Source organism: Saccostrea echinata, unplaced genomic scaffold (genome assembly GCF_033153115.1).
Source record: "Saccostrea echinata isolate AGI-Se365-2 ecotype Australia unplaced genomic scaffold, CSIRO_AGI_Sech_v1 ptg000009l, whole genome shotgun sequence".
In the NCBI taxonomy this organism is placed as follows: domain Eukaryota; kingdom Metazoa; phylum Mollusca; class Bivalvia; order Ostreida; family Ostreidae; genus Saccostrea; species Saccostrea echinata.
This window is the reverse complement of record NW_026889758.1, coordinates 49,600,330-49,622,671: the sequence shown is the minus strand read 5'-3', so window position 1 is coordinate 49,622,671 and position 22,342 is coordinate 49,600,330. Positions and strand designations below refer to the sequence as shown.

The 22,342-nt window shown below is 33.9% G+C and overlaps 1 protein-coding gene across 1 annotated transcript in view; it reads left to right on the top strand.

Annotated features, from left to right (window-relative positions):
* Window positions 1-22,342, top strand: part of LOC133182829 (leukocyte tyrosine kinase receptor-like) — a 245,812-nt gene that overhangs the window by 184,306 nt on the left and 39,164 nt on the right. The window contains exons 9-10 of the mRNA XM_061317673.1: window positions 9,036-9,186; window positions 18,461-18,577. Of these exons, the coding sequence (XP_061173657.1) occupies window positions 9,036-9,186; window positions 18,461-18,577 (268 nt within the window). The remainder of the gene's footprint in view (window positions 1-9,035; window positions 9,187-18,460; window positions 18,578-22,342) is intronic.

Sequence of the window (22,342 nt, the reverse complement as noted above, 5' to 3'; positions counted from 1 at the left end):
AGTCCTCAGAGAATGACAAGTGATAAGTATGTCACCATGACCTACTCTCAGGTACTAATTGGCTTAGAATGATCTTGGGTTCTCAGAGTGTTTCATCTAAAATGTAGGTCATGATGACCTACCTTTGGAATTTCAAGGCTATATCTAAATACATGTATACAGGATACTTAGAGGATTCAAATAGAAGTGATAGGTTGTACAGTTTATCAGAAGAGCGATACAAGGCCCTTGGGCCTCTTGTTTATGATAGATCCATAATCCATATATAATTTTTGTTCTTAAAATCAATGCCTATAATAGATTAATAAAAATAAGACAATTATACCTTATCTTTGTATGTATAAAATGTTCTTCAAAGACAAAGAGAAGAGCCAATGTGAGAGGGTTAAATATTAGTTCTCAAGCACTAATTTTGTTGTTTAGTTTGCATAATGATAGTGACAAATGGGGGCAAGTACAGACAAGCAGATAGTTCTACTGTAAGATTTGTCACTGAGTACTAGACTTATTTTTTTTATCCCTCATCATCCTCTTTCTCATGCTTTTTGGCAACATGGCTTCATCTATCAGTTGATTTCATTTTAGTTATACTTCTATGGATCCTTTACAGTGTTGTTTTGTACTCAGGTGACCACTAAGGCCCTTAGGTCACGTTCTTCACAACTGCATGGTTACAAATTTTCAAATTTATATGCAAGCATTTTCAAATTATATGCAAAATTAACTTTAATCAAATCTTGGCTCTTGTTGCAGGGATAGGAACATCACTAAAAGGTTCAATTTTTCATTGAAGGACTTTGGAGCTCCAAATTATGAAGTTTAAATAGAAGCATATTAAGCATTGTTCAAATACCAAAGTAGAGATGGGTATTGGCAAAAATTTTATATCGTGATATATCAGAATTTTTTTTCCCAAAAATATCTTGATAAATTGTGATACAGTACAATTCATTTATTATCATAGTTTATTTGTCAGGCCAAAACTTTATAATAAGCGACTTTTATAATAACCCTAGTCGGCTGAAATTTATGTCGGACGGCTGATGATACGACGTTTGTGTAAATTATTGGATGTATTATACATCTTACGTTACATATAATTTCAATTTTTTAGGTTTATTTGAAATACAAGTTAACTGACATATCATTTCATAATATTTACTTACTGTTTCAACTTTTTATTATAAATAAATTCACTTAAATAAAGCTTAATACGCTTCAAACTCAATCTTCTAGATCCCTTGGCATCCATCTTGTTTATTTTGATCTACTTTCATTTTTAATTTATGGTCAATTCAAATTACCAATGTTTCATTTTGGTTTTTTTTTTAATCACATATTAAATAAATTAACACAGCAACAAAGCATGCATTCAAATTGTTTCTTTTATTCATCGAAAGTAGACATAAAAAAAAATTACCTATTTACACTTAATGTCGCCGTATAATTAAAATTAATTGATACACTGATGAGCATATGCATTCAAAGCCGCTTGGACAGACTGGTGAAAGAGTTAATTTCACTTAATTATTTCTTAATTAATCGGGTAGTTTTGTAAATGTAATTAACTATGAACATTGATCCAGACACCAAGCGTAAGAAAGCTTGGGTTAATATTGACACTAAATTTATTTTCAACACATTTGGTAAAACGTATTTATTACGAACGTACAATTCAGGATTAACATAAGAAGAAAATAAGTTATGAAAAAAAGAGTTCGTGTTATCCTGTCATGTACTTCATGAAATAAACAGACTCCCTGTCAATCGCTCAGGTAGGTGCACTGAAGTGTTACTAATCTCCCCAGTCTTTCACTATCGGCAAATTTCAAAGTGAAAATCAAGCCATTGTGTATAGATAAGCGACAGTGCATGAAACACAGGTGTAGATAGGTGTTATCTTTTGTTTTGTTGATTGTCCCAAGAGTGAAAAGGTGTGAAAAAAATATTACGGATGGACATTTTCTATTATAGTAAGTGAAGTGTATACTTTTACCTATGATAATAACAGACAAAATTTATAATGAATTATTAAGAAATGGTTTTGTGTTTCAGATATCTATGATAAAAAAAGAAGTATGATATAAAACCGGTATGATAAAAAACAAATTGTACTGTATTTTTACACACAATTTTTACTACAATTTCAAATGAATTTCCATAATATTTCTTAAAAATATGCTATAAAACATAACTTTACTTTTTAAGTTTTTATTTATTTAATATAAAGCATGTTTGGATGCCGTTGTTTAACAGTTTTCAACATTTTTTACACTTCCTGTAATTGTCATTCAATAGTTTGAACAAATAAATGAATAATTTCTGGAATTTATTGTTATGTAACAAATACCGGTATTTTAGTCTCCTTATCACAATACGTATCACGCAATGAAAAATCATGTTATACCAGTATACCGATAAAATTGTGCATCCCTATAGCAAAGAATTGAACATTTTACTACATTTCCTCAATTCTGATAAAAGAGGTTCACTTTAGGCAAAAAGTAACCCTGTAAATATACAAAGAAGAAGGTATGGTTTTAGCTTTATTGTGCCCTAAAAATTTAATGTTTTCAAAAAGTTTTGAAACTGGCTTAAATATTAGTTGAGTATATGACTGTAATAAATCAGGAAAGAATATAGCATGATGGAGTACCATTCTGGATATATGACATCATTAATTTGATGCATTTCTCTATTTTATACAGAAAAAGCCTCAAAATGACCCATTTCAAGGGTTATTTTCCTTAAGAAAATGGTGTCCACAGCTATCGCCCACGTTAATTTTTAGATATGTTGTGTAAAATTCTTTGAAAAATCACATATCTCAAAATCTTTGTGGGCGATGCCTGTGGACAATATTATCTGAAAGAAAATTCCATTGAAAATTGATGTCTTCTGCAACCTTTTAAGAAAATATGGGAAAATGCACAAGTTTATGAGGTCACAGTTAGCATTTGGAAGGTCATGTGAGAAAAAAGATTTGTATGATCTTTCTGCATGGAATTTCAATAATTCAAAAAGCATGAGTTTTAATTTTTTACATCACTTTTATTTTTAAGAAAAACACAGGGCAAGATTTTTATTGAAACCGTACCTTGTTCTTTTAATTGCCCAAAACCCTGTGTCCAATTTCAAACATCAATATAAAGTAGAGATTTTGTGCTTTCATTTTCTATTTAAAAAAAAAAGTTTCCAAGAGTCCAGGAATTGGAAAACAGGCTTTGAAGTTTCTGAAATTGCAGTGTTCTTGAATTTTTTATGAAAAAAGTGAATTTGGATACTTTAAGCAAAGAATTAAAAGATGAGCATCCCTCGATCCAAAAAATAAAACGTTGTGTAATCTTCAGAAACAGTTCTATCATTATATGAGTCAAATGTTCCAAGCAAAACTGCTCTTATGTAATCTGACAGAATTTTACGTCACAATAGTAAAATTGACATCATAATTTTCCAACAAAAACTGCAAGCAAATCTAGTGCGCACAGGCTGCATTCCAACTAAGTCATGTAAATGCTTTGTCTTAAATCAATGAATTTTTTCCTTATGTTCAAGAAATGCTTGCATGAAAAAAAGAGGGTAATTTATTTATATTGTACAAAGTGCTTTTAGTGATATTTTTTATTTTCATGACACCTTTAGTTGCTTTGATTGTTGTCCAATTACATATATTACATATTCAATTGTGTGCTAACTAAAGATGTGTGCATTGACCTTAAGGTCAACAAGATACAATTATTTCGTTCCACACATAATTTAGTTTTAAACTGAATAAAATGTACAACCGATGTTTAAATCTAAGAAACAAGAAAAAGTAATTAAAAACATAAATCACACATGAAAGATTTTAGAAGGAATATGGCTAGGATGGATTTTGACAAGGGTATAGTCATAAACATTTGTGCTATTCGTAAGGTATCAGCAAACATTAATGGGACCCATCACATGTCATGCAAACATGCATTAACACCAATCAAAACTGAATAGAAATATTCAAACTACTGACACTAATGCCAGAATCGGGGTATTTTTGCATAGACCTAAACCTCTTATCAGACACATTTAGTAAAAATAATATAAACATATTGAATATGTTTAACATGAGGTCTCCCGTTTTGTATTCTGTGTTGAAAAGATGGATAACCTGTTGACACAAATGTAAATCATCCCATCCCCCCCCCCCCCCCCCCCCCCCCCCCGAATGTTATATGGCATATGGAAATTAATTAATATATCTTTTACAAAATTTAGAGGTTCTGAAAAGAACATTATATGAGGTTTAAACGTAATTTATTTTTATACTAGATATGTCAATGAGTACCCGGTTAATCGGGCACTTGATCAAATGTCCTTGTATTGAATACTGAAATCGGTACTCGGTTACTCGGATGTACAAATTTTTCATATTTCAAAGTGCATATATTTATTAAAAACTTACCAAAAAATGTGATTTAAATACGCATGGTCCATATCTGTACAGAAATTAGCATCACCTACAACAGTTTATACTTGTTTTCGCTTGTGGCTGTGTTCATGTTCATACAGTAATTACCATGACCAATCACTGGAAACCATACACAGCTGTTCTCACCTCTTGTGACCCTAATTTTTGGATGACTTTATTTGTTTTCAATGAACATCGTTTAACTATGATTTATTAATTATCCTTACATTATTTAATTAGTATGTGTTAGCGAAATCATACATACATAGAAATACAGATACCAATTCAAAGGTGAAGAAATATTTAAAAATAACCGAAGATTTAATAAAATGTTAAAAGTCAGCTGTGCAAAGTACCGTATTTGGCCGAATATAATACGCATTGGTGTAAAATACGCACCCCCATTTTTGAGCCTGAAACTGGGGAAAAAATGCAGTTCGGTTGTATTATACGCAGCAGAAAATTTTTCCAAGCGGTGTTCTGAACTTTTGAAAATCGCGGTAATTTGCTATGAAAATCGGCGCGGAGATAAAGTGCCGAAAATTTACAGAACACAATATTTTATTCAAATGCGTTTTTATTTCTTAATCTTGACTTTCCATATCACGGCAATCTGGAGAAATTATTTATTTTTAACAAAGCACGAGATAATGTGGCATTAAAGTATTAACAGAGTTTATTATTAATTTTTTTTTGGCATACGTTGATATTGAAATTATACGTCGCCGTATACTATTCTTTGTAGAAATAATTTTATTTCAACAAAGCACGAGATATTGTTGCGAGTTTAACAGTTGTCAAATTTGTTTTTAGTTTAAGGTAATCATGTTGAAAATTGCGTAAATTTAACAGGGCAAGCGATATTGCAACATCAAAGTATTCATAGACTACGATTTTCCTCTTCTGAACTTGAAATTAATTAATTAAATAAATAGCTGATGTTATAAAAATAAAATCAAAATTGAACAAGCGTGTAAAGTTATCAACACACCTCCAAAGCTGTGAAAAATGATGTACAAAGGTGGGATATATGTCTTCATACATCGAGGTAATCTTCGTGGATATCTTATTTTCTACAGAGCACGGGTAAATGATAACACTTAAGTTTCAACCTACTTCATATTTCCTTTTTTAACTCTCAATCATTTTAACACGAGGCCGATATAAGATAAATTAAAATTACATTTAACAAGCGTTTAAACTGTTTAATGTGTCGTAATCACATACGAAAGATCATAAACCAACCCCCGATTTTTAGCAAAGAAAATAATCAAAGCCATTAATAAGGGCAGTTAATAATCAGCGCTCTAACTGTAAAAACAATGCTTTGGAGTTGGTAAACAATTTAATTGCCTGGAGGGGTGTTGAGGGGTAATTATCAAGTGACAAGCGCATGTGTTCACAGCATTGGCTTCCATTCATTGGGACGTATAGAGGGGTGTTTACGTTGAAATGAATTTTCACTGAGTTATTTAAAACCTAAAATAAATGTTATTTTATTGTATTTCATTAAAAAATGACTTATTACTTTTTTTGACCGGTGTCTGACAGATTAGGTACATATGTACTATGATTACGGAAGCACGTGGCAAAGGAATGTATGAACATCTATAAATAACATCGTTAATGGCGGCCTACACGGAGACGATGAACATGCAGCTCAAATTAATTTTAACTTGCTTTTAAATTTAATTTAACTATCAAAAGGTTATAAATATAACATTTTTAACAAGCCTACATTCCAATAATAACTTTCCGAAGTTTTAAATACGGCGATAAACAACAAGAAATTGCATAAGTCTCTAGGTAATACTACGGTATGTGCGTATGATAGCCGTGTTTCACATGAAAGAAAAACCTATCAAAATCCCATTGTGGTGTAAAATACGCACCCCTTTCTCACAGAAAATTATTTTGGGAAAAAAGTGCATATTATATTCAGCCAAATACGGTAAATATAGCGTATACGGGGGGAAACAGCCATATATTTAAGGAATCAGTCTAGTTTGTTGGGTATGCCAGGTCATCAACGGCAGTTGGAAACATTAGGTTAATTTATGCATAACAAGTGAAGTTGTAAATATTGAGAAATCAACTTCCTTAACTTTCTGAGTTATCAGAGAATTCAAAATATTTTGAAATGTAAATAATATACGACTCATGATCACGACAAAGTCCATTCCTTAAGATATTCTCTTTCACTAGTCTAATCATTACAAACTTGCATCCTTCTCTTCCTTTGATCAAATTGTCTTCCTAAACAAGAACTGCAAAGCATTTGTAATTATTAATTTGGTGTATTAATTGATCATATCTTTTGTGCTTGTTTGAAACATAAACTAAGTACCAAAAAATAATTTTTGTTGGGCTCAATGTTTATGTACATGCATTATAAATGAAAGAAAATTTTGATGGGATAAAGAGGTCTCAATAAAATCAACAAACTTTTACATGTCCGAGTAACCGATTCTCAAATATTGACCACTTTGTCATCCAGAATATATACTGATAGTGCATTATGAATAGAAAAAAAATTTAATGAAATCATGTTAAAAATACAGTTTTCAATACATGTACTGTGTTCAAATAACTTTTGTAATTGTCTGAAATTTCAGTACATAAATTTACAGAGCAAAGTAATTCAAAAATAACCTAGCTAGGAACTCCCCCCTCTCCATCCAAAAACATTGACCCCTTGTAAGTTGGAAAGGAGCATGATATGTATGGAGTTCATGAACTGAACGAAAATAACCACCTCCTCCCAACTAATGCATACAATGAACTTCCTTGTATGTATGTGAAGGGTGAAGGTGGGCGGGAGTTGAATATTTAACAGTTTAAGTTATTATTTCTTCCAACTTATGAGAAGCACTTAGATAGATTGACCTCAAAATCAATAGAGTTCTTCTTTAGGCCAAATATAGTGAGTTGCTATGTAAAATTTCATTGCGAAAGCTCAAAGGCTTCTCTAGATTTTGTGTGGAAACGAAAGTGTTACAGACAGACAGAAATACAGATGGACAGACAGACAGACAGACCAAAATTAATATCCCCCACTTTCAGTGAAAGCGGGGGACAAAAATGACGTGGTACATGAAAACAAATTATTAAATATGACGTCAATTTTATAAGGTTATGTACTTTAATTATCTGGAAAATCCATAATGAGGCAAGATACACCTGTAATATTTACAGGTTATATTCCCCATTATTTTTTGCTCTACTGGTCTCTGAAAGAAGAGCTTATGCGATAATAAGGTTTCCATCTGACATTTGTCTGTCTGTCTGTAAATAATTTTTTCAAAATGCTACTCCTCCTACAGTTTTGGTCTGATTTCAATATAACTTGGTACTAGGGCCAAAACAATACGCCCCCTCCACAATATGGTACGTATTGCGATACTTGTGTCACAATTCAATTTTTTCAATACGATACATTTTAAAAAAGAAAAAATCATAAGGTTAAAGAAAACATGTATTCAGATTTCAAAAGGCAAGTAAAAGGTTGTGATACAATAAAGAGCACTACTTGAGCTTCTGTAGATTAAAAGAGCACTCTGTTCGTGTCAATACCTGCAGTGGCAGCCTGCTCTGAAACTTTCTCCATCGCAATTTTCTCCCTCATCTGTGTCAAACTATTAAAATGAGGTCGAACCTGATCTATTTCAAGGAGTAACCAAACCCGATTATGAAAAAACGTACCGAATCGAAAATTGAGATAGTGAATCGAACATTGAACCGAGCAGTAATATTGAACAGTATCGATACTTCGGTGAATCATTTCAGCCCTACTTGGTACACTAACAAAAGCATACATTTTTAGCCATTTTTTGATGAAGTTTTCAGGATATGGGATAAATGATGCAATTCATGACATCATAATGCCTCAACTTGCCAGAAAATGGGTCATTTTTAATAGACATGCAGTCCTTAAGATTCCAAATGATATTTAATGCATTGTTAACTAAAACTAAGCAGTTTAGATTATAGAAATTCACAGGGCCAAAAAAAGCCCTAAGCGAACCTTGCTCTTTCGTCACATTTGAGAGTTTTCACTTCGGGAAACACAGGGCTTGCCTATGATTGATTTTTATATACAAGATATATTTGATACTAAAGGATGAAATACTTAATCATAGTTAACTTTGTAGATATGCAAACTTGCACCCCTTGTTTTCTAAAGCAAAAATGTGCCTTTAAATTGATTAAAATTGGGGGGGGGGATTAAAAAATTGAGAAATTTTGTATCCAAGGGTATCCCATTACTTTAAATCAACATTAATTTTGAAACAGGGATGACTGCAGCTTTTTGATTATGAACTATTTCATCATTCTAAGTGTCCCCTACCCCCAAAGCAGGAGCCAAGTGGGGTTTTAGCCCATCTTGTTCTTTGTCAAAATCATTGCCTGAAGACCACTTGTGCGAGATGTTAATGGATAAGAATAAACTTGGACAATGGAAATCAAGTGACCATTAAGGCCAATAAGCCTCTTGTCCATTTAGAGCTTTCTGAGACAAATAAACTTCCTGTATTTTTTACAATGTAAATGTCTTAGACATTTTATTATAATGCAGTCCCTTGGGTTGTAGAATCCATGCCTCGGGTGCAGCTGGTGGTAATGGGGTATGGACAACAGGTGGATCCCAAGGCACATTGGTGGGTGGACTCTTCCAGCTAATATCTGGAGAACAACTCTACATACTAGTCGGCCAGAAAGGGGCTGATGCCTGCACCCTAAAAGTAAGTTGCAGGAATATGTGTTTACAAATAAACTTTATTTTGGAGGGTTTGGAGTATAATTAGGGCTTTTTGTCTTCAGTTTAAAAGACTTGTTTTTGTGATGCTTTTATTATACCTCTACCTTGAAAAGCTGAGGCATATAGTAATGGGGGTGTTCGCCCGTATGTCCTTCCATCTGTACATGCATAACACATGGGGGTACCCACAATCTAATTAAAATTAGACCTTTCATCTCGCTCTTCGTAAATTGATTTGTCGCTCGTGAAAGGATCTTTTCAGGAGCGACAAATCAATTTACGAAGAGCGAGCTGAAAGGTCTAATTTTAATTAGATTGGGGTACCCATCTCTTATCTTCAACTCCTCCTTCACCACTTAATAAAATTTAGAGACTCTCACAGAATCTTTCTAACATAGTACCATTGTGCACCTCCTTTTTTTTGTTTCGACAGAACATGGGAACTGGCATTCTTTCTTTAACATCTTGAACATTTGGGGTACCCATCTCCCATCCATGACTCCTCCTATACCACTGAATAAGATTTAATGAGCCTTTCACAGAACCTTTGTTGCATAGTGTCATTGTGCACCTTTTTATTTTTGTTTTAATCGGACAGATATTTGGGGTTTCCCATGGCAAAACATGGACACTGCCATTTTTTCTAATATGTTAGCGGTGTGACCGTAAGTTTAATTTAGATCGGGCTCGATCGTCAAACTGCACGTGACATTTGGTGTGTCTAAACTCTGACGTCATATGACGTCGTATTTAAGTTGCATTACCAAACCGAAGCTTCAACATTGTTGACTTTAATGAAGAACGTTTTATTTACTAATCTGCAATATATCCATTAAATCAAGGAGAGTTTATTTTTTAATATTTACATTTGCTATGTTTTTCTACTAAGCCAACTGTGAAATTGATTTGAAAGTCATTTTTATGTATACTCACGCCTAGAAATATACAGGACGAAACTCGCGTTAAAGTGACGTCACAATGAGGCTACAGAGACATTAATAAAAAATATGACAATATAGGGCAGCGAGAAATTCAAAAACTGAGTATATTTTTGGAGCATTTAAGCATGTAAAATGGAAATATAAGGAATGTTTTTAAGTTTTGTGTGAGTTATTGGTGTGTAAATCACACAGACTTGCACGTAGGCATATTTTTCATGAAGCGCTAGCGCGCTTCATGAAATATGCCTAAGTGACAAGTCTGTGTGATTTACACACCAATAACTCACACAAAACTTAAAAACATTCCTTAATTAAATGTTTGTTGTTATTCTCGCGAGAACGTAGCTTAAACAAGCGATGCATTGTGGGTCCAAAAGTTACTGCAGAAAAAAATTTGTTTGGATCAATGTGTAAGTCCGAATTTTCTCTTCGCCAAGGCGTTGTCGTTAGAACTCGCATTGCGATTGCGATCGCATTGGGTACCCATCTCTTATCTGCAACTCCTCCTACATGTATACCACAATATGGTGGGTACCCATCTCTTATCTGCAACTCCTCCTATACCACTGAATGAAATTTAATGAGACTTTAACAAAATCTTTATTGAATAGTGCCATTGTGCAACTCTTATTTTATATTCTGATTGGACAGAATAAAATGGACTTTCTCAGTATACTCATATTGGAATGGGGATACCATTTTGTGATCTCAGTACCTCTAGTTTTTTGTGTTTTTTTATTTTATCATATACTTAGTAGTAAATACACCAATTCTGCACTGTGCGGTATGGGTGACGTCGCAATACCCCATATCAAGGACCGGTCCAAAAGTCCATATCACATATCAGACCGGCGGGCAAAAATACATATCAAACCGGAAGTAACGTTTGTTTAAAGTTTAAAAGTCAATTAACTTGATTTTATTTAAATATACATGTAAAATAATTCTTTAATAACTAGGGCTGTCACGGTTCCAAAATTTTTCGGGTCGGGTCGGTTCTGTAAATTTTCGGTTCGGTTTCAGGTTTTTCGGGTCGGTTATTTACATCTATTTTAAACCTTAATTTCATGAATTTAACTTGAAAAATCTTTATTTGTTACATTAAATTTACATTGAAAACAAGTCTTAACCATGCGAATGTCTAGACATCAATGACTTGGCCTACTATTAGCCACAACCTGACCATTCCTGCTTGTTTTGATAATTATCTAATACTTCCGTGACAAGTGTTTTGTCATGGAATGAAGCAGATTTCAGTTGTGATGTTTATTTATCACTGTTATCGTCATCATTCCTTTGATTTCGATGCCATTTTTTGTATTGAACAGACTCTAATATATAAACCAGACCTGAACCGAAATCCGGAAAAATGGATCCGAACCGAACAACTTGAAACGCGGTTCTCGGTTATTTCGGGTACTCGTGACAGCCCTATTAATAACATATGTGGACTTAATTTTTTTCAAATATCTAAAATTGGCTCTATTAGATTTTATAGAAAAAGTTCATAAACATGCACGAAACATTCTTCAATGACTTAATGTGAACTTGGATATTAAGTATTTTAAATATATGATAAATAGAATACTACATACTGAAATCCATATCATATGTCATATCAGCCCTTGGACCTTCGGCCCTCGGGCTGATATGGAGCCACTCGGGCTGATATGACATATGATATGGATTTAAGTATGTAATATTCTCTATATATTCCACTACATTTATTGCCAAGATCAAAGAAATGCTGCGGACATTATTCTCCAAAAAATCACAAACATCGTCAAAAAAATTATCAGTTCAGAAACACATATCAAACTTGTACAGGTGAAATGAATATCTATTTTAAAATCTTATTCTTAAATAGATAATATTGATGTGTTGTCTTGTGCAGTCTAAACAGTGTGTATTGCCTAAAGCAGCTGATAAATGTCGATTTTTAGCTCTTCTGAGCCAAAGGCTTAATGAGCTAATGCTAATGCTATGGCCATTTGTGCTGTGTGTTTCAACTTTTTGGAATATGGGCAATATCTCAAGAACCCCATGGCCAATTTTTGTTATTTTTATTTTGTTATTTTGAATTTGTTACAGAGAGTCTTTGGCCCAAGGGCTCTCATACTAAAAGCAGGGACGTGACTCTTAAACAAGGGGAGATAATTAGGGAAATAACAGAAGTAGTGGTTGCTAAAAAATATTCTTTTCAGGAACCACTGGGTAGATTATCACCAACCTTACATACAAGGATGAAGATATGTTGTAAAAATTATGCAAGGCATAGGGGCAAAGGGCGTGGTCTCAAGGTCACTTCAAAGTTGACCAAAAATTGTTTCATTAAAACTTTGATATTTTGCTTACTATAAGAACTAGGATCATCAAATCTTGACAGTTAATGCATCTTAGAACATTGTATCATTTTGACTCAAAAGTAAGCCACTATGTAACTAATAGTACCTATCTTGCTAAAAATTAGTAAATAGGAAAAAATCTGCTCAAGAATGACAAAGCCGTAATTAGTCATATTAATATGGAAGCATCCTCAGGTAGTGCAGATTCAAGTTTGTTTAGGTCGTGACTCCTGGGATAGAGTGGGGCCACAATGGATGATTGAAATTTTACATAGGAATATGTAGTAAAAAATATGCAGAAAAAAATCTTCGAAAAGCTTCATCTAAAGAACAGCAGAGCCATGATAAGTCATATTGATATGAAAGCATCCTAAGGTAGTGTAAATTCAAATTTGTTCAAATCCTAAACCCCGGGGGTGGGTGGGTCCACAATGGGCAGTTAAAGTTTTATATAGTAATACACAGGAAAAAAAGAATCTTCTGTTCATGAACAGGAAAGCCATGATTAGTTACTGTAGATCATTTTTTATTTGCGAGAACTTTATTTTTGTGTAAATACACAAGACGGTCTGCTTGCGAAAATTTCGTTCTCACGTATATTTTCATGAGTACAGAAAAACAAGAACTGGTGAAAAATTTGTCTTACTTATAAATACCAATTACCCCACCTCTGTTGATTTTTTGATGAAATCCTGGCTTACGATTGGTTGAAGTCTGTCACATGAAGGGGGTGTATTACTTTTACCTAGTCTTTTGAAAATCAATACATGGTCGATAGGGAGTTATCGTTCTTTTGTAACCTTCAAACAACTCGAGTTCACGAGGTTTGCCAAGTGTCTGTTGAAAATTTACAAGTTAACTAATGTAAGTAACAAGATGGAACCTTTTTCTCCCTTTACTGAAAGTCTTCAAAACTGTCAGTACGTTATTACAGCACAAAACACTCACAAAGCAACATTACATAACACAACGTGACGTCGTAATAGGCATTGTATGAGTGATGAAACATATATATAGTGAGAAAAACAATTTTAACGAACCACAGACAATGCATAAATATTTTATCGGTGGGGTAAATTCATTACATAGTTTTTTAGTGACAGGGTACGGGATGATACCTGGTTAGTAAATTTCATACCTGGTGAAATTTACTAACCAGATATCATCCCATACCCTGTCACTACAAAACTATGTAACTAATAATACCTATCTCACAAAAAATTTCGTGATTTCAGCGATTTTTTCCTTATACAACTGGTACCGATAAATGGTACCGTTCCCAATGCCAAAAAACATTTATTTTTTCAAAGGATCAGTGCACTTAAGCTATGAGAGTTGGTTCCCGGTGCTTTGCCAAAAATAAATTTCCAAATTTATAAACTTTATGAATCAGAATTATTAAACAATACCTTAAGAGCAGGGTTTGATATATTATATCACATGGAAATATTAAATAATGCCGAGCGACACTGGTTTTTGCGACGGGGGTCTAGCAGTTTTGTCACATTTCTATTGTTATTCATATGCATACTAGTTTTCAACGACATTGTTTACATCGAGCTGCAACTTGTTCATACGTTTCATTTGCACAGAATGTGTATTTTGATTTAAACATATCCAAAGGGCAATGTTGGACAATTTGCGGCTCATACGTAATTTTTTGAAAAATTCTCCAAACTACGGTCAAGTTAGCTACTAAATTAATAGGTCACCGAGTGTCAACGAATTTTGACCCATTTGATATTATAATCACTTTACTCACGTGACATTCCACTGTTCAATATGCTTTCATTGTGTCTGTCAATCGACTTCAGGGCTGTACACTCAGATATGTATTTAAGTACAAAATCTTACTAAGCATAGACTTTAAATACAGTGAATTATAAGATTTTTCGAATCCTATAAAACTGTGTTAAAATAGGGCAATGCTCTATTTCTTAATACAAGTCTTAACTTACCTTTAATTTTTAAAGCAATCAAAAGTACTTGCATTGGGGTCATCCTATTTTTATCATAGCAAAAAAGCACATGGTAAATAATGGTCAACTTAGCAGTAAAAATATGTTTTATTGGAAGGAGATCAAAAGGAGTAACTACATGTGATAGTAAAAGTTGCTCAAATGCTGCATTATCTATTCTAAAGAGGTTTTTATAACTTCTGGGGCCTTCTCTTTGCACCCCATCTAGCAATGCATTATATGTGCACCAAGTACATGTACGAGTGTTCTGCCGCTATTTCCATTATGATGGTCTTTTCAGTTTTAACACAGTGCATAATGCGATAACAGGACCTCGTTTTCCATTATTGAGAGAGAGAAAGAGATATTGCGAGGGAAACACGTAGAAATACCTAAAGTCTATTAACAATCTAATAAGACATATACAAGAAAGTATTTATAATACAAATATAATACTTGTATTATACTACAAATCTCACCGTGTGTACCGGCTTGAACAACTTCAGCAAAATATTGAAGAATTTTGCAAAAATTTTACTAGGGTCTTAAAGTTTACCTTGTCTTCTTTCACTAAATTGTGTTTTTCATTTGCTATTTTGAAGGAAATTCTGGTATTGTCAGTGTAAATCAGTGCACGATTAGTAGGTAGCTGTGCTAACTCGTATCACCTCCGTATTATGGTCTGCAGGCATCTACAGACACATCCATAAACATTAGTATCATACATGACAATATTTGGATTGCCGAAATGAAACAGCTATTGAAGACATAAGCGGTGATTATCTACATAGTAACGTTGTAGAATTTTTCGTTGAACATGGTTTTTAATATCAAATATACTTGTTCCGTCAATAAAATGTTAATTAATTACAGATAGTTTGTATTTCTTGGAGTTTTCATGTTAACCTAGCAACTCAAATTTTTAGTTAAAATTTATATTTCATTTCCGAATGTTATTATACCCCACGCAACAAGTTGCGGGGGGTATAATGTTTTTGACCCGTCCGTCAGTCAGTCCGTCAGTCCTGTTTTTTTGTCAGCGCAACTCCTCATAAACCGCTGCACAGAATTTATTCAAACTTGGCAGATATTTAGTACACAGTGTGTAGATGTGCATATTACCAGGAAATTCCGATTCCTTTATTTTTTCTGGGAATTTCGGCACTTTTCAACTTCGATTTTTGGCCATATCTTGAATATAGAGATGAACAGTTTGTCAGCGCAACTCTCATAAACCGCTGCACAGAATTTGGTCAAACTTTGCAGATATTTAGGACACAATGTGTAGATGTGCATATTACCAGGAAATTCCGATTCCTTTATTTTTTCTGGGAATTTCGGCACTTTTCAACTTAGATTTTTGGCCATATCTTGAATATAGAGAAGAACAGTTTGTCTGCGCAACTCTCATAAACCGCTGCACAGAATTTAATCAAATTTTGCAGATATTTAGGACACAATGTGTAGATATGCATATTACCAGGAAATTCCGATTCCTTTATTTTTTCTGGGAATTTCGGCACTTTTGAACTTAGATTTTTTTCCATTCTTGAATATAGAGATGAACAGTTTGTCAGCGCAACTCCTCTTAAAGCGCTGCACAGAATTTGGTCAAACTTGGCAGATATTTAGGACACAATGTGTAGATGTGCATATTACCAGGAAATTCCGATTCCTTTATTTTTTCTGGGAATTTCGGCACTTTTGAACTTAGATTTTTTTCCATTCTTGAATATAGAGATGAACAGTTTGTCAGCGCAACTCCTCTTAAAGCGCTGCACAGAATTTGGTCAAACTTGGCAGATATTTAGGACACAATGTGTAGATGTGCATATTACCAGGAAATTCCGATTCCTTTTTTTCTGGGAATTTTGCTACTTTTCAACTTAGATTTTTGGCCATATCTTGAATATAGAGATGAACAGTTTGTCAGCGCAACTCCTCTTAAAGCGCTGCACAGAATTTGGTCAAACTTTGCAGATACATGTATTTAGGACACAATGTGTAGATGTGCATATTACCAGGAAATTCCGATTCCATTATTTTTGCCGTAAGAGTTTTGCCTATTATTGAAGAAACTTTCCAGCTAGGTAATAAGGAAATCCACTGGAATCAGCTTTTGTCATGAAATTTTATGTGAAATATTTTATGACCTTAAAAGACCCCTATTGATTTTGAGATCAAAATATTAATGACTTAACACACACACAAAATATTGGATAGTTCTCATCCCCATTCTCATATTACCAAGAAATTTTGATTCCATTATTTATCTAGAAACTTCAGCCCAATTAAATTTGTAACATACAAAGATATGAATGTCCTTATTTGCAAGTAGTTTTAATGTGATGATTTTTTGCAAGTAATGCCCCTTTTTGAATTATACTGTGTATTTAAAATGCACTGTGCCATTCATTACGTGTTGCATTGTCGAGTTTTGGGGGAGCATGGGGTATGTGAGCTTGCTCACTTTTTCTTTCATTTATCTATACATGCATATAATAATATATGTATCACCGTGAATACTACGTACATGTATACTTTGTTTCACCACACGTTTGTATTACTACGTACTACATGTACAGTGAATTTCAATTAAATGTAGTGTGACATCGAAGTCATGTAAATGTGAATCTTTCCTAAAACATAATTTATTCTTTGGATTGAAAATCGTTCAGCATATAAAACGAAAAATGATAAAGCTAAAGCAAAAAAAGGGAGGAGTAGCATTTTTTTAAATATATATACGAAAACTTAAGATTGAGCTGATTCGGTGCTAGGCGGCTAACATATGGATACGAATGGTGAAAATAATCAATATGTATGGCCATGAATCATTTATTATTTGTGTGAATCATGAAACTACACAATCTCTCTCTCCTCCATTTAAATTCATACTGTGGAATCAATCTTGAAATAATGTGCAAATGTTTACATTCTACTTCCATGCGATTTAAATATCTCCGCCCATTTGCAGGTACCTTAAATTCGAAAGTGGTCCAATTCAAATTTCCGGAATTTAAGGCTTATACATGTTCTTTTCAATGACGTGTGGATTTATAGAAATATGTTTAGCAAAAAATTTGAAGTATAAATATCAAAAGCATATGAATGCACGATAATGATAGATTAATTGAGCAATATAGTCTAATTCAAGGCTTAAAATGGGTGGCCGAAAAGGTTCCAAATGACACTCTAAAGTGCACTCATTCTTTTGAGACTAAAAATTCCCAATTCAACTGCCAAGCAACAGACTACAATATCATCATATTTCTTTTTATATAAACATTGTACAAGTTGACTAATTGTTTCATTTCCACTTAAATCGAAAGTAGAGATTAGTCGTAATATGGCGGAACCTGTGGTGTAGACAACGTAGCGTCATACATTATTACAAATTGAAAGCTTGAAAATGCGAAAACAAGGGATGTTGATATGAAAAACAATAAATACTTGTTGTTTATTCTTTAAAACACAGAGTCATTTGTTTAAATGACAGAAAATTCTCCTTTGTTCTACTTCGATGCTATTTTTCCCAATTGAACCGGTACTGGAATCTTTCTCAACGGGTAGAAAAAAATTGCTGGATTTACAGTATATTGATATGGAAGCATCCTCAGGTAGAATAAATTCAAGTCCATGGGCCTCTTGTATTTTATACCATGGAAATGTTGCAGTGTTACATTCAATCTCCCTTGCAGAGTTGTCGTTCGTTTCTCTCTCAGACACCTCTGCGATGGGCTCACGTCAAGATTTTTGACATAACGTAAAAAACATGACATTCCAAGGGTAATTTCAAGTTAAACAAATAGTTCTAGATATACTTAGTAAATATCTACCTTAAAAGAGAAACATTTGTGCAGGCATTTAATTATAATGAATTTAAACAAACGCACTATTTCTCGTGCTTATCACTGTGATATACGTGAGCCAACGACAGAGGTGAATGTATGAGCCGATGGTAGAGAGTGTTATTGATTATGTAGAAGTTTCTTAGTGACATCTTCTTTCAGGTACCAGATGCAGTGATGAAGATCTGTAAGGCTAGGGGCTACCATAACAATACACTGGCATCCTGGGTTGGAGCAGGAGGTGGTGGTGGTGGCGGAGGGGCATCCTTTATTTTCAAGGTTAGCTTTTCTTCTTTTTTTATTATAGATGACCAAGAAGTAGGTAAAAATACAGTTTCCCAAGAGTAGACAAAGCAAAGTATGGTTATCTTTTGTGATTTGATTTGGAGGGAATTTTAGATGCCTGTATTATTGTAATGCCTGCTGGTCTAGGGACATAAGTTTGAGAAATTTGCGGAAGTGTGTGTCATTTCATCATAGATCAAATTTTCTGTGACATTTATTAAGCACTGCATGTATGGTTTTTGAAAATAATGAGTACCCAACTTTCAAAGACATTGACAAAAGGTCATTCATGACTACAAATATACTAGTATAAATATGAAAGTGTCTTAGACAAAAAAAAGAGTAGGTTGGAATCATAAATCAAATTAATTATTTTTCGTGTACACAAGGCTGTCCAAAAAGTTCATGGACACATTCTATATTTTTTTCTTTTTAGCTCACCTGAGCTGAAAGCTCGTGGGCTTTTCTGATCTCATTTTGTCTGTAGTCCCTCTGTCCGTCTGTAAACTTCACATTTTCAATTTCTTCTCCAGAACCACAGAGCCAAATTCAACCAAACTTGCCACAAAGCATCCTTAGCTGAAGAGGATTAAAGTTTGTTCAAATGAAGAGCCACACCCTCTTTCTTGGGGAGATAATTCAGAAATAGTAAAAAATTTGGTGGTATCTTTTAAATATCTTCTTCTCAAGATATCCAAGTGCCAAAAAATTTGAAACTTATATGAAAACTTCTTTACATAGTGTATATTCAAATTTATTCAAATCATGACCCCTGGGGTAGGGTATGCCACAATGGGGAATCAAAGTTTTACATAGGAATAAATAGGAAAAAATCTCAAAGAATCTTCTTCTCAAGAACAGCAAAGCCATTATTAGTCATATTGATTTGGAAACATCCTCAGGTAATGTAGAAATCATGACCCCCAGAGGAGTAGGATGGGGCCACAAGGGGGGGGGGGGGTTACATAGGAATACATATAGGAAAATAATTTGAACAAGATGTGTTTGTGAAACATGATGCCCCCGTATGGCAGCGTATGGTGAAGCTTAAAGTTTCTCAAATGCAAGTCAAAATCAGCAGGCCAAAAGATAAAAAATGTTGGTACCCAAAGAAAGGTCTTGTCTCGAGGAATATACCTATGATATTTGAAAGCCCTACCTGCAACTGTTCAAAAGTTATGGCAAAGGCTAAAGTTTTTTAAAAGTAAGTAAAACACCAAGGTCAAGGTCAAAGTGGTTGATATCCAAAGGGAGGTCTTGTCGCAAGGATTACATGTGTGAAGTATAAAAGCCCTAGCACCAACTATTCAAAAGTTATGACCAAGGTTAAAGTTTTTCAAAAGTAGGCCAAACTCCTATGTCAAAGTCAAAGGGTCAAAGTGGTTGATATCCAAAGGAAGGCCATGTCACAAGGGTTACATATGTGAAGTATGAAAGCCCTAGCACCAACTATTCAAAAGTTATGACCAAGGTTAAAGTTTTTTCAAAAGTAGGTCAAACTCGTATGTCAAGGTCAAAGGGTCAAAGTGGTTGGTATCCAAAGAAATGTCTTGTCACAAGGAATACACATGTGAAGTTTGAAACCCCAAGCACTAACTGTTCAAAAGTTATGGCCAAGGTTAAAGTTTTTCAAAAGTAGGTCAAACTCCTAGGTCAAGGTCAAAGGGTCAAAGAGGTTGATATCCAGAGGAAGGTCTTGTCACAAGGAATACACATGTGAAGTTTGAAGCCCCAAGCACCAACTGCTCAGAAGTTATGGCCAAGGTTAAAGTCTCATAAAATTTTGCAAAAGTGGGTCGAACTCCAAGGTCAAGGTCAAAAGGTCAAATATGATGGTACCCAAAGAAAAGTCTTGTCACAAGGAATACACATGTGAAATATGAAAGTCATAGCTCCTACCAATCAAAAGTTATGGCCAAGGTTAAAGTTGACAACAGACAGACAGACAAACAGATAAACAGACAAACAGATAAACAGACAAAGAGACAGACAGGACAAAAACAATATACCACCGGGATCTTTCGATCCAGGGGCATAAAAAATCTTAAAAAGTCTTGCAAGAACAGCAAAGCCATGTTCACTGAAAATGACTTGTGACCATGAGTTTTATTCAACTGTTCAGGACAATTTAGACCAGCACCAAGAAATTCAGGCTTAGCAATTATTTTTGGAAATTGTAAATTTTCTGGAAAACATGGCATCGCTATTAACACAGCTCTTTTAATCTTCTTCAAACTGTCCTACTGGAAACTTCCTGAGGTTTAGATTCATTAAAACTTCTGGTTAAATCTGGCAAAGTCTGTCACCTATTCTTCTTAACCAATCTTTCCAAAACACAATCTCCACTATCACCAATCTTCTCTTCCTCAATATCTCTCCATTTTCCACTAAACCTCTTTCATAATTCCTTTTCAGCACCTTCTGCACAGTATCTTGGTTTTTACTCATAGAAAAAAATCGTCTGCTTTTGATCTGTCAACAGGTCTTTCCCTCTCAGAGCCATTTTGTATGACATGTTTTCTATTCTAAGAATACACTAATTTGGAACCCCCATCGTATATGGTGTCAGGTATGACACTTATGTACGGATGCATATGACAGTCAAAATTTGTTACTTTTAAATCACTGAGAAATCGAGAAAGAAAATGCATGTTTACTTGTTTATTTGAGTACTGTATTATGGCAGTGTTTGAAACTCACTGCAAAATTAACCAGACATGCAGGGCTGACTGCTAGTAAAAGTTGTTAGCCCTGCCAAAGATCTACTAGCCAGAGAAAATAATTGTCTTTTATAAATTTGTTTTTAACGATTATTTAATTAGAACCAGGTCACCATAACTTCGAACCAGAATCTGTAGATTGATGAATTCTTCCTCTTGGCTTGTTACACTTTGCTACCAATACTATTAGTTGATATGAAAGAGATTTATCAAATTTATGAATTTTAATTATCAAAAATTTTAACACGTCCAGATGGGTGTCAATACATGCAAATTTGTTCGCCCGCTGCAAAATTTGAGCATGTTTGGCAGTCGGGCACACGGTTAGTTCAAACACTGATTATGGCAAGGTACTGTATACTACAAATGAGTAAAATATACAAAAATCAGAGCAATGCACAATAAATTATGAATGTAATTAGCATAAATACTTTGTATATACAAGACATATGGCCCTGTCCAACACAGAGCCAAATTCATGAAAACATTTTGATTTTCATCACAAAAGGTCTTCCTTACATTGACAACACTTCCAAGTTAATGAGATAATACTAGTATTTTATAAATTTTGATAAAGACAATGATGAGTAAATACAGTCAAACCTTGTTATCTCGAACTTGATGGGACCGAGAAAAAACTTTGAGATATCCAATGATTCGAGATAACGAGGGTAAAATACTTAAAGACCAAGTGGTTGGGACTTCTAAATCAGTTCGACATATCCATGGTGTTTGAGATATCAGTGTTCAAGATACCGAAGTTCAACTGTATATAAAATCCTAGCCATACACAATATTTTACGTGTAAATACTTTGTTTATACAGACACTAGATCATAAATAGAAAAACAAAAGCCAGATTTAGTTGAATTTATGTTGAATATACTGACTTCCAGTATTGTCTCGCATTTATCTGTTTCATTTGCTTATTCTGATTGGTCAATAGCAGAGGTCAGAAGAGTTCAAAATGTGTAATCTCACTAGACGGTGGGATAGTAAACCCTGTCAAACTTAGCCTATTCAGTCAAGGGTTTATGTGG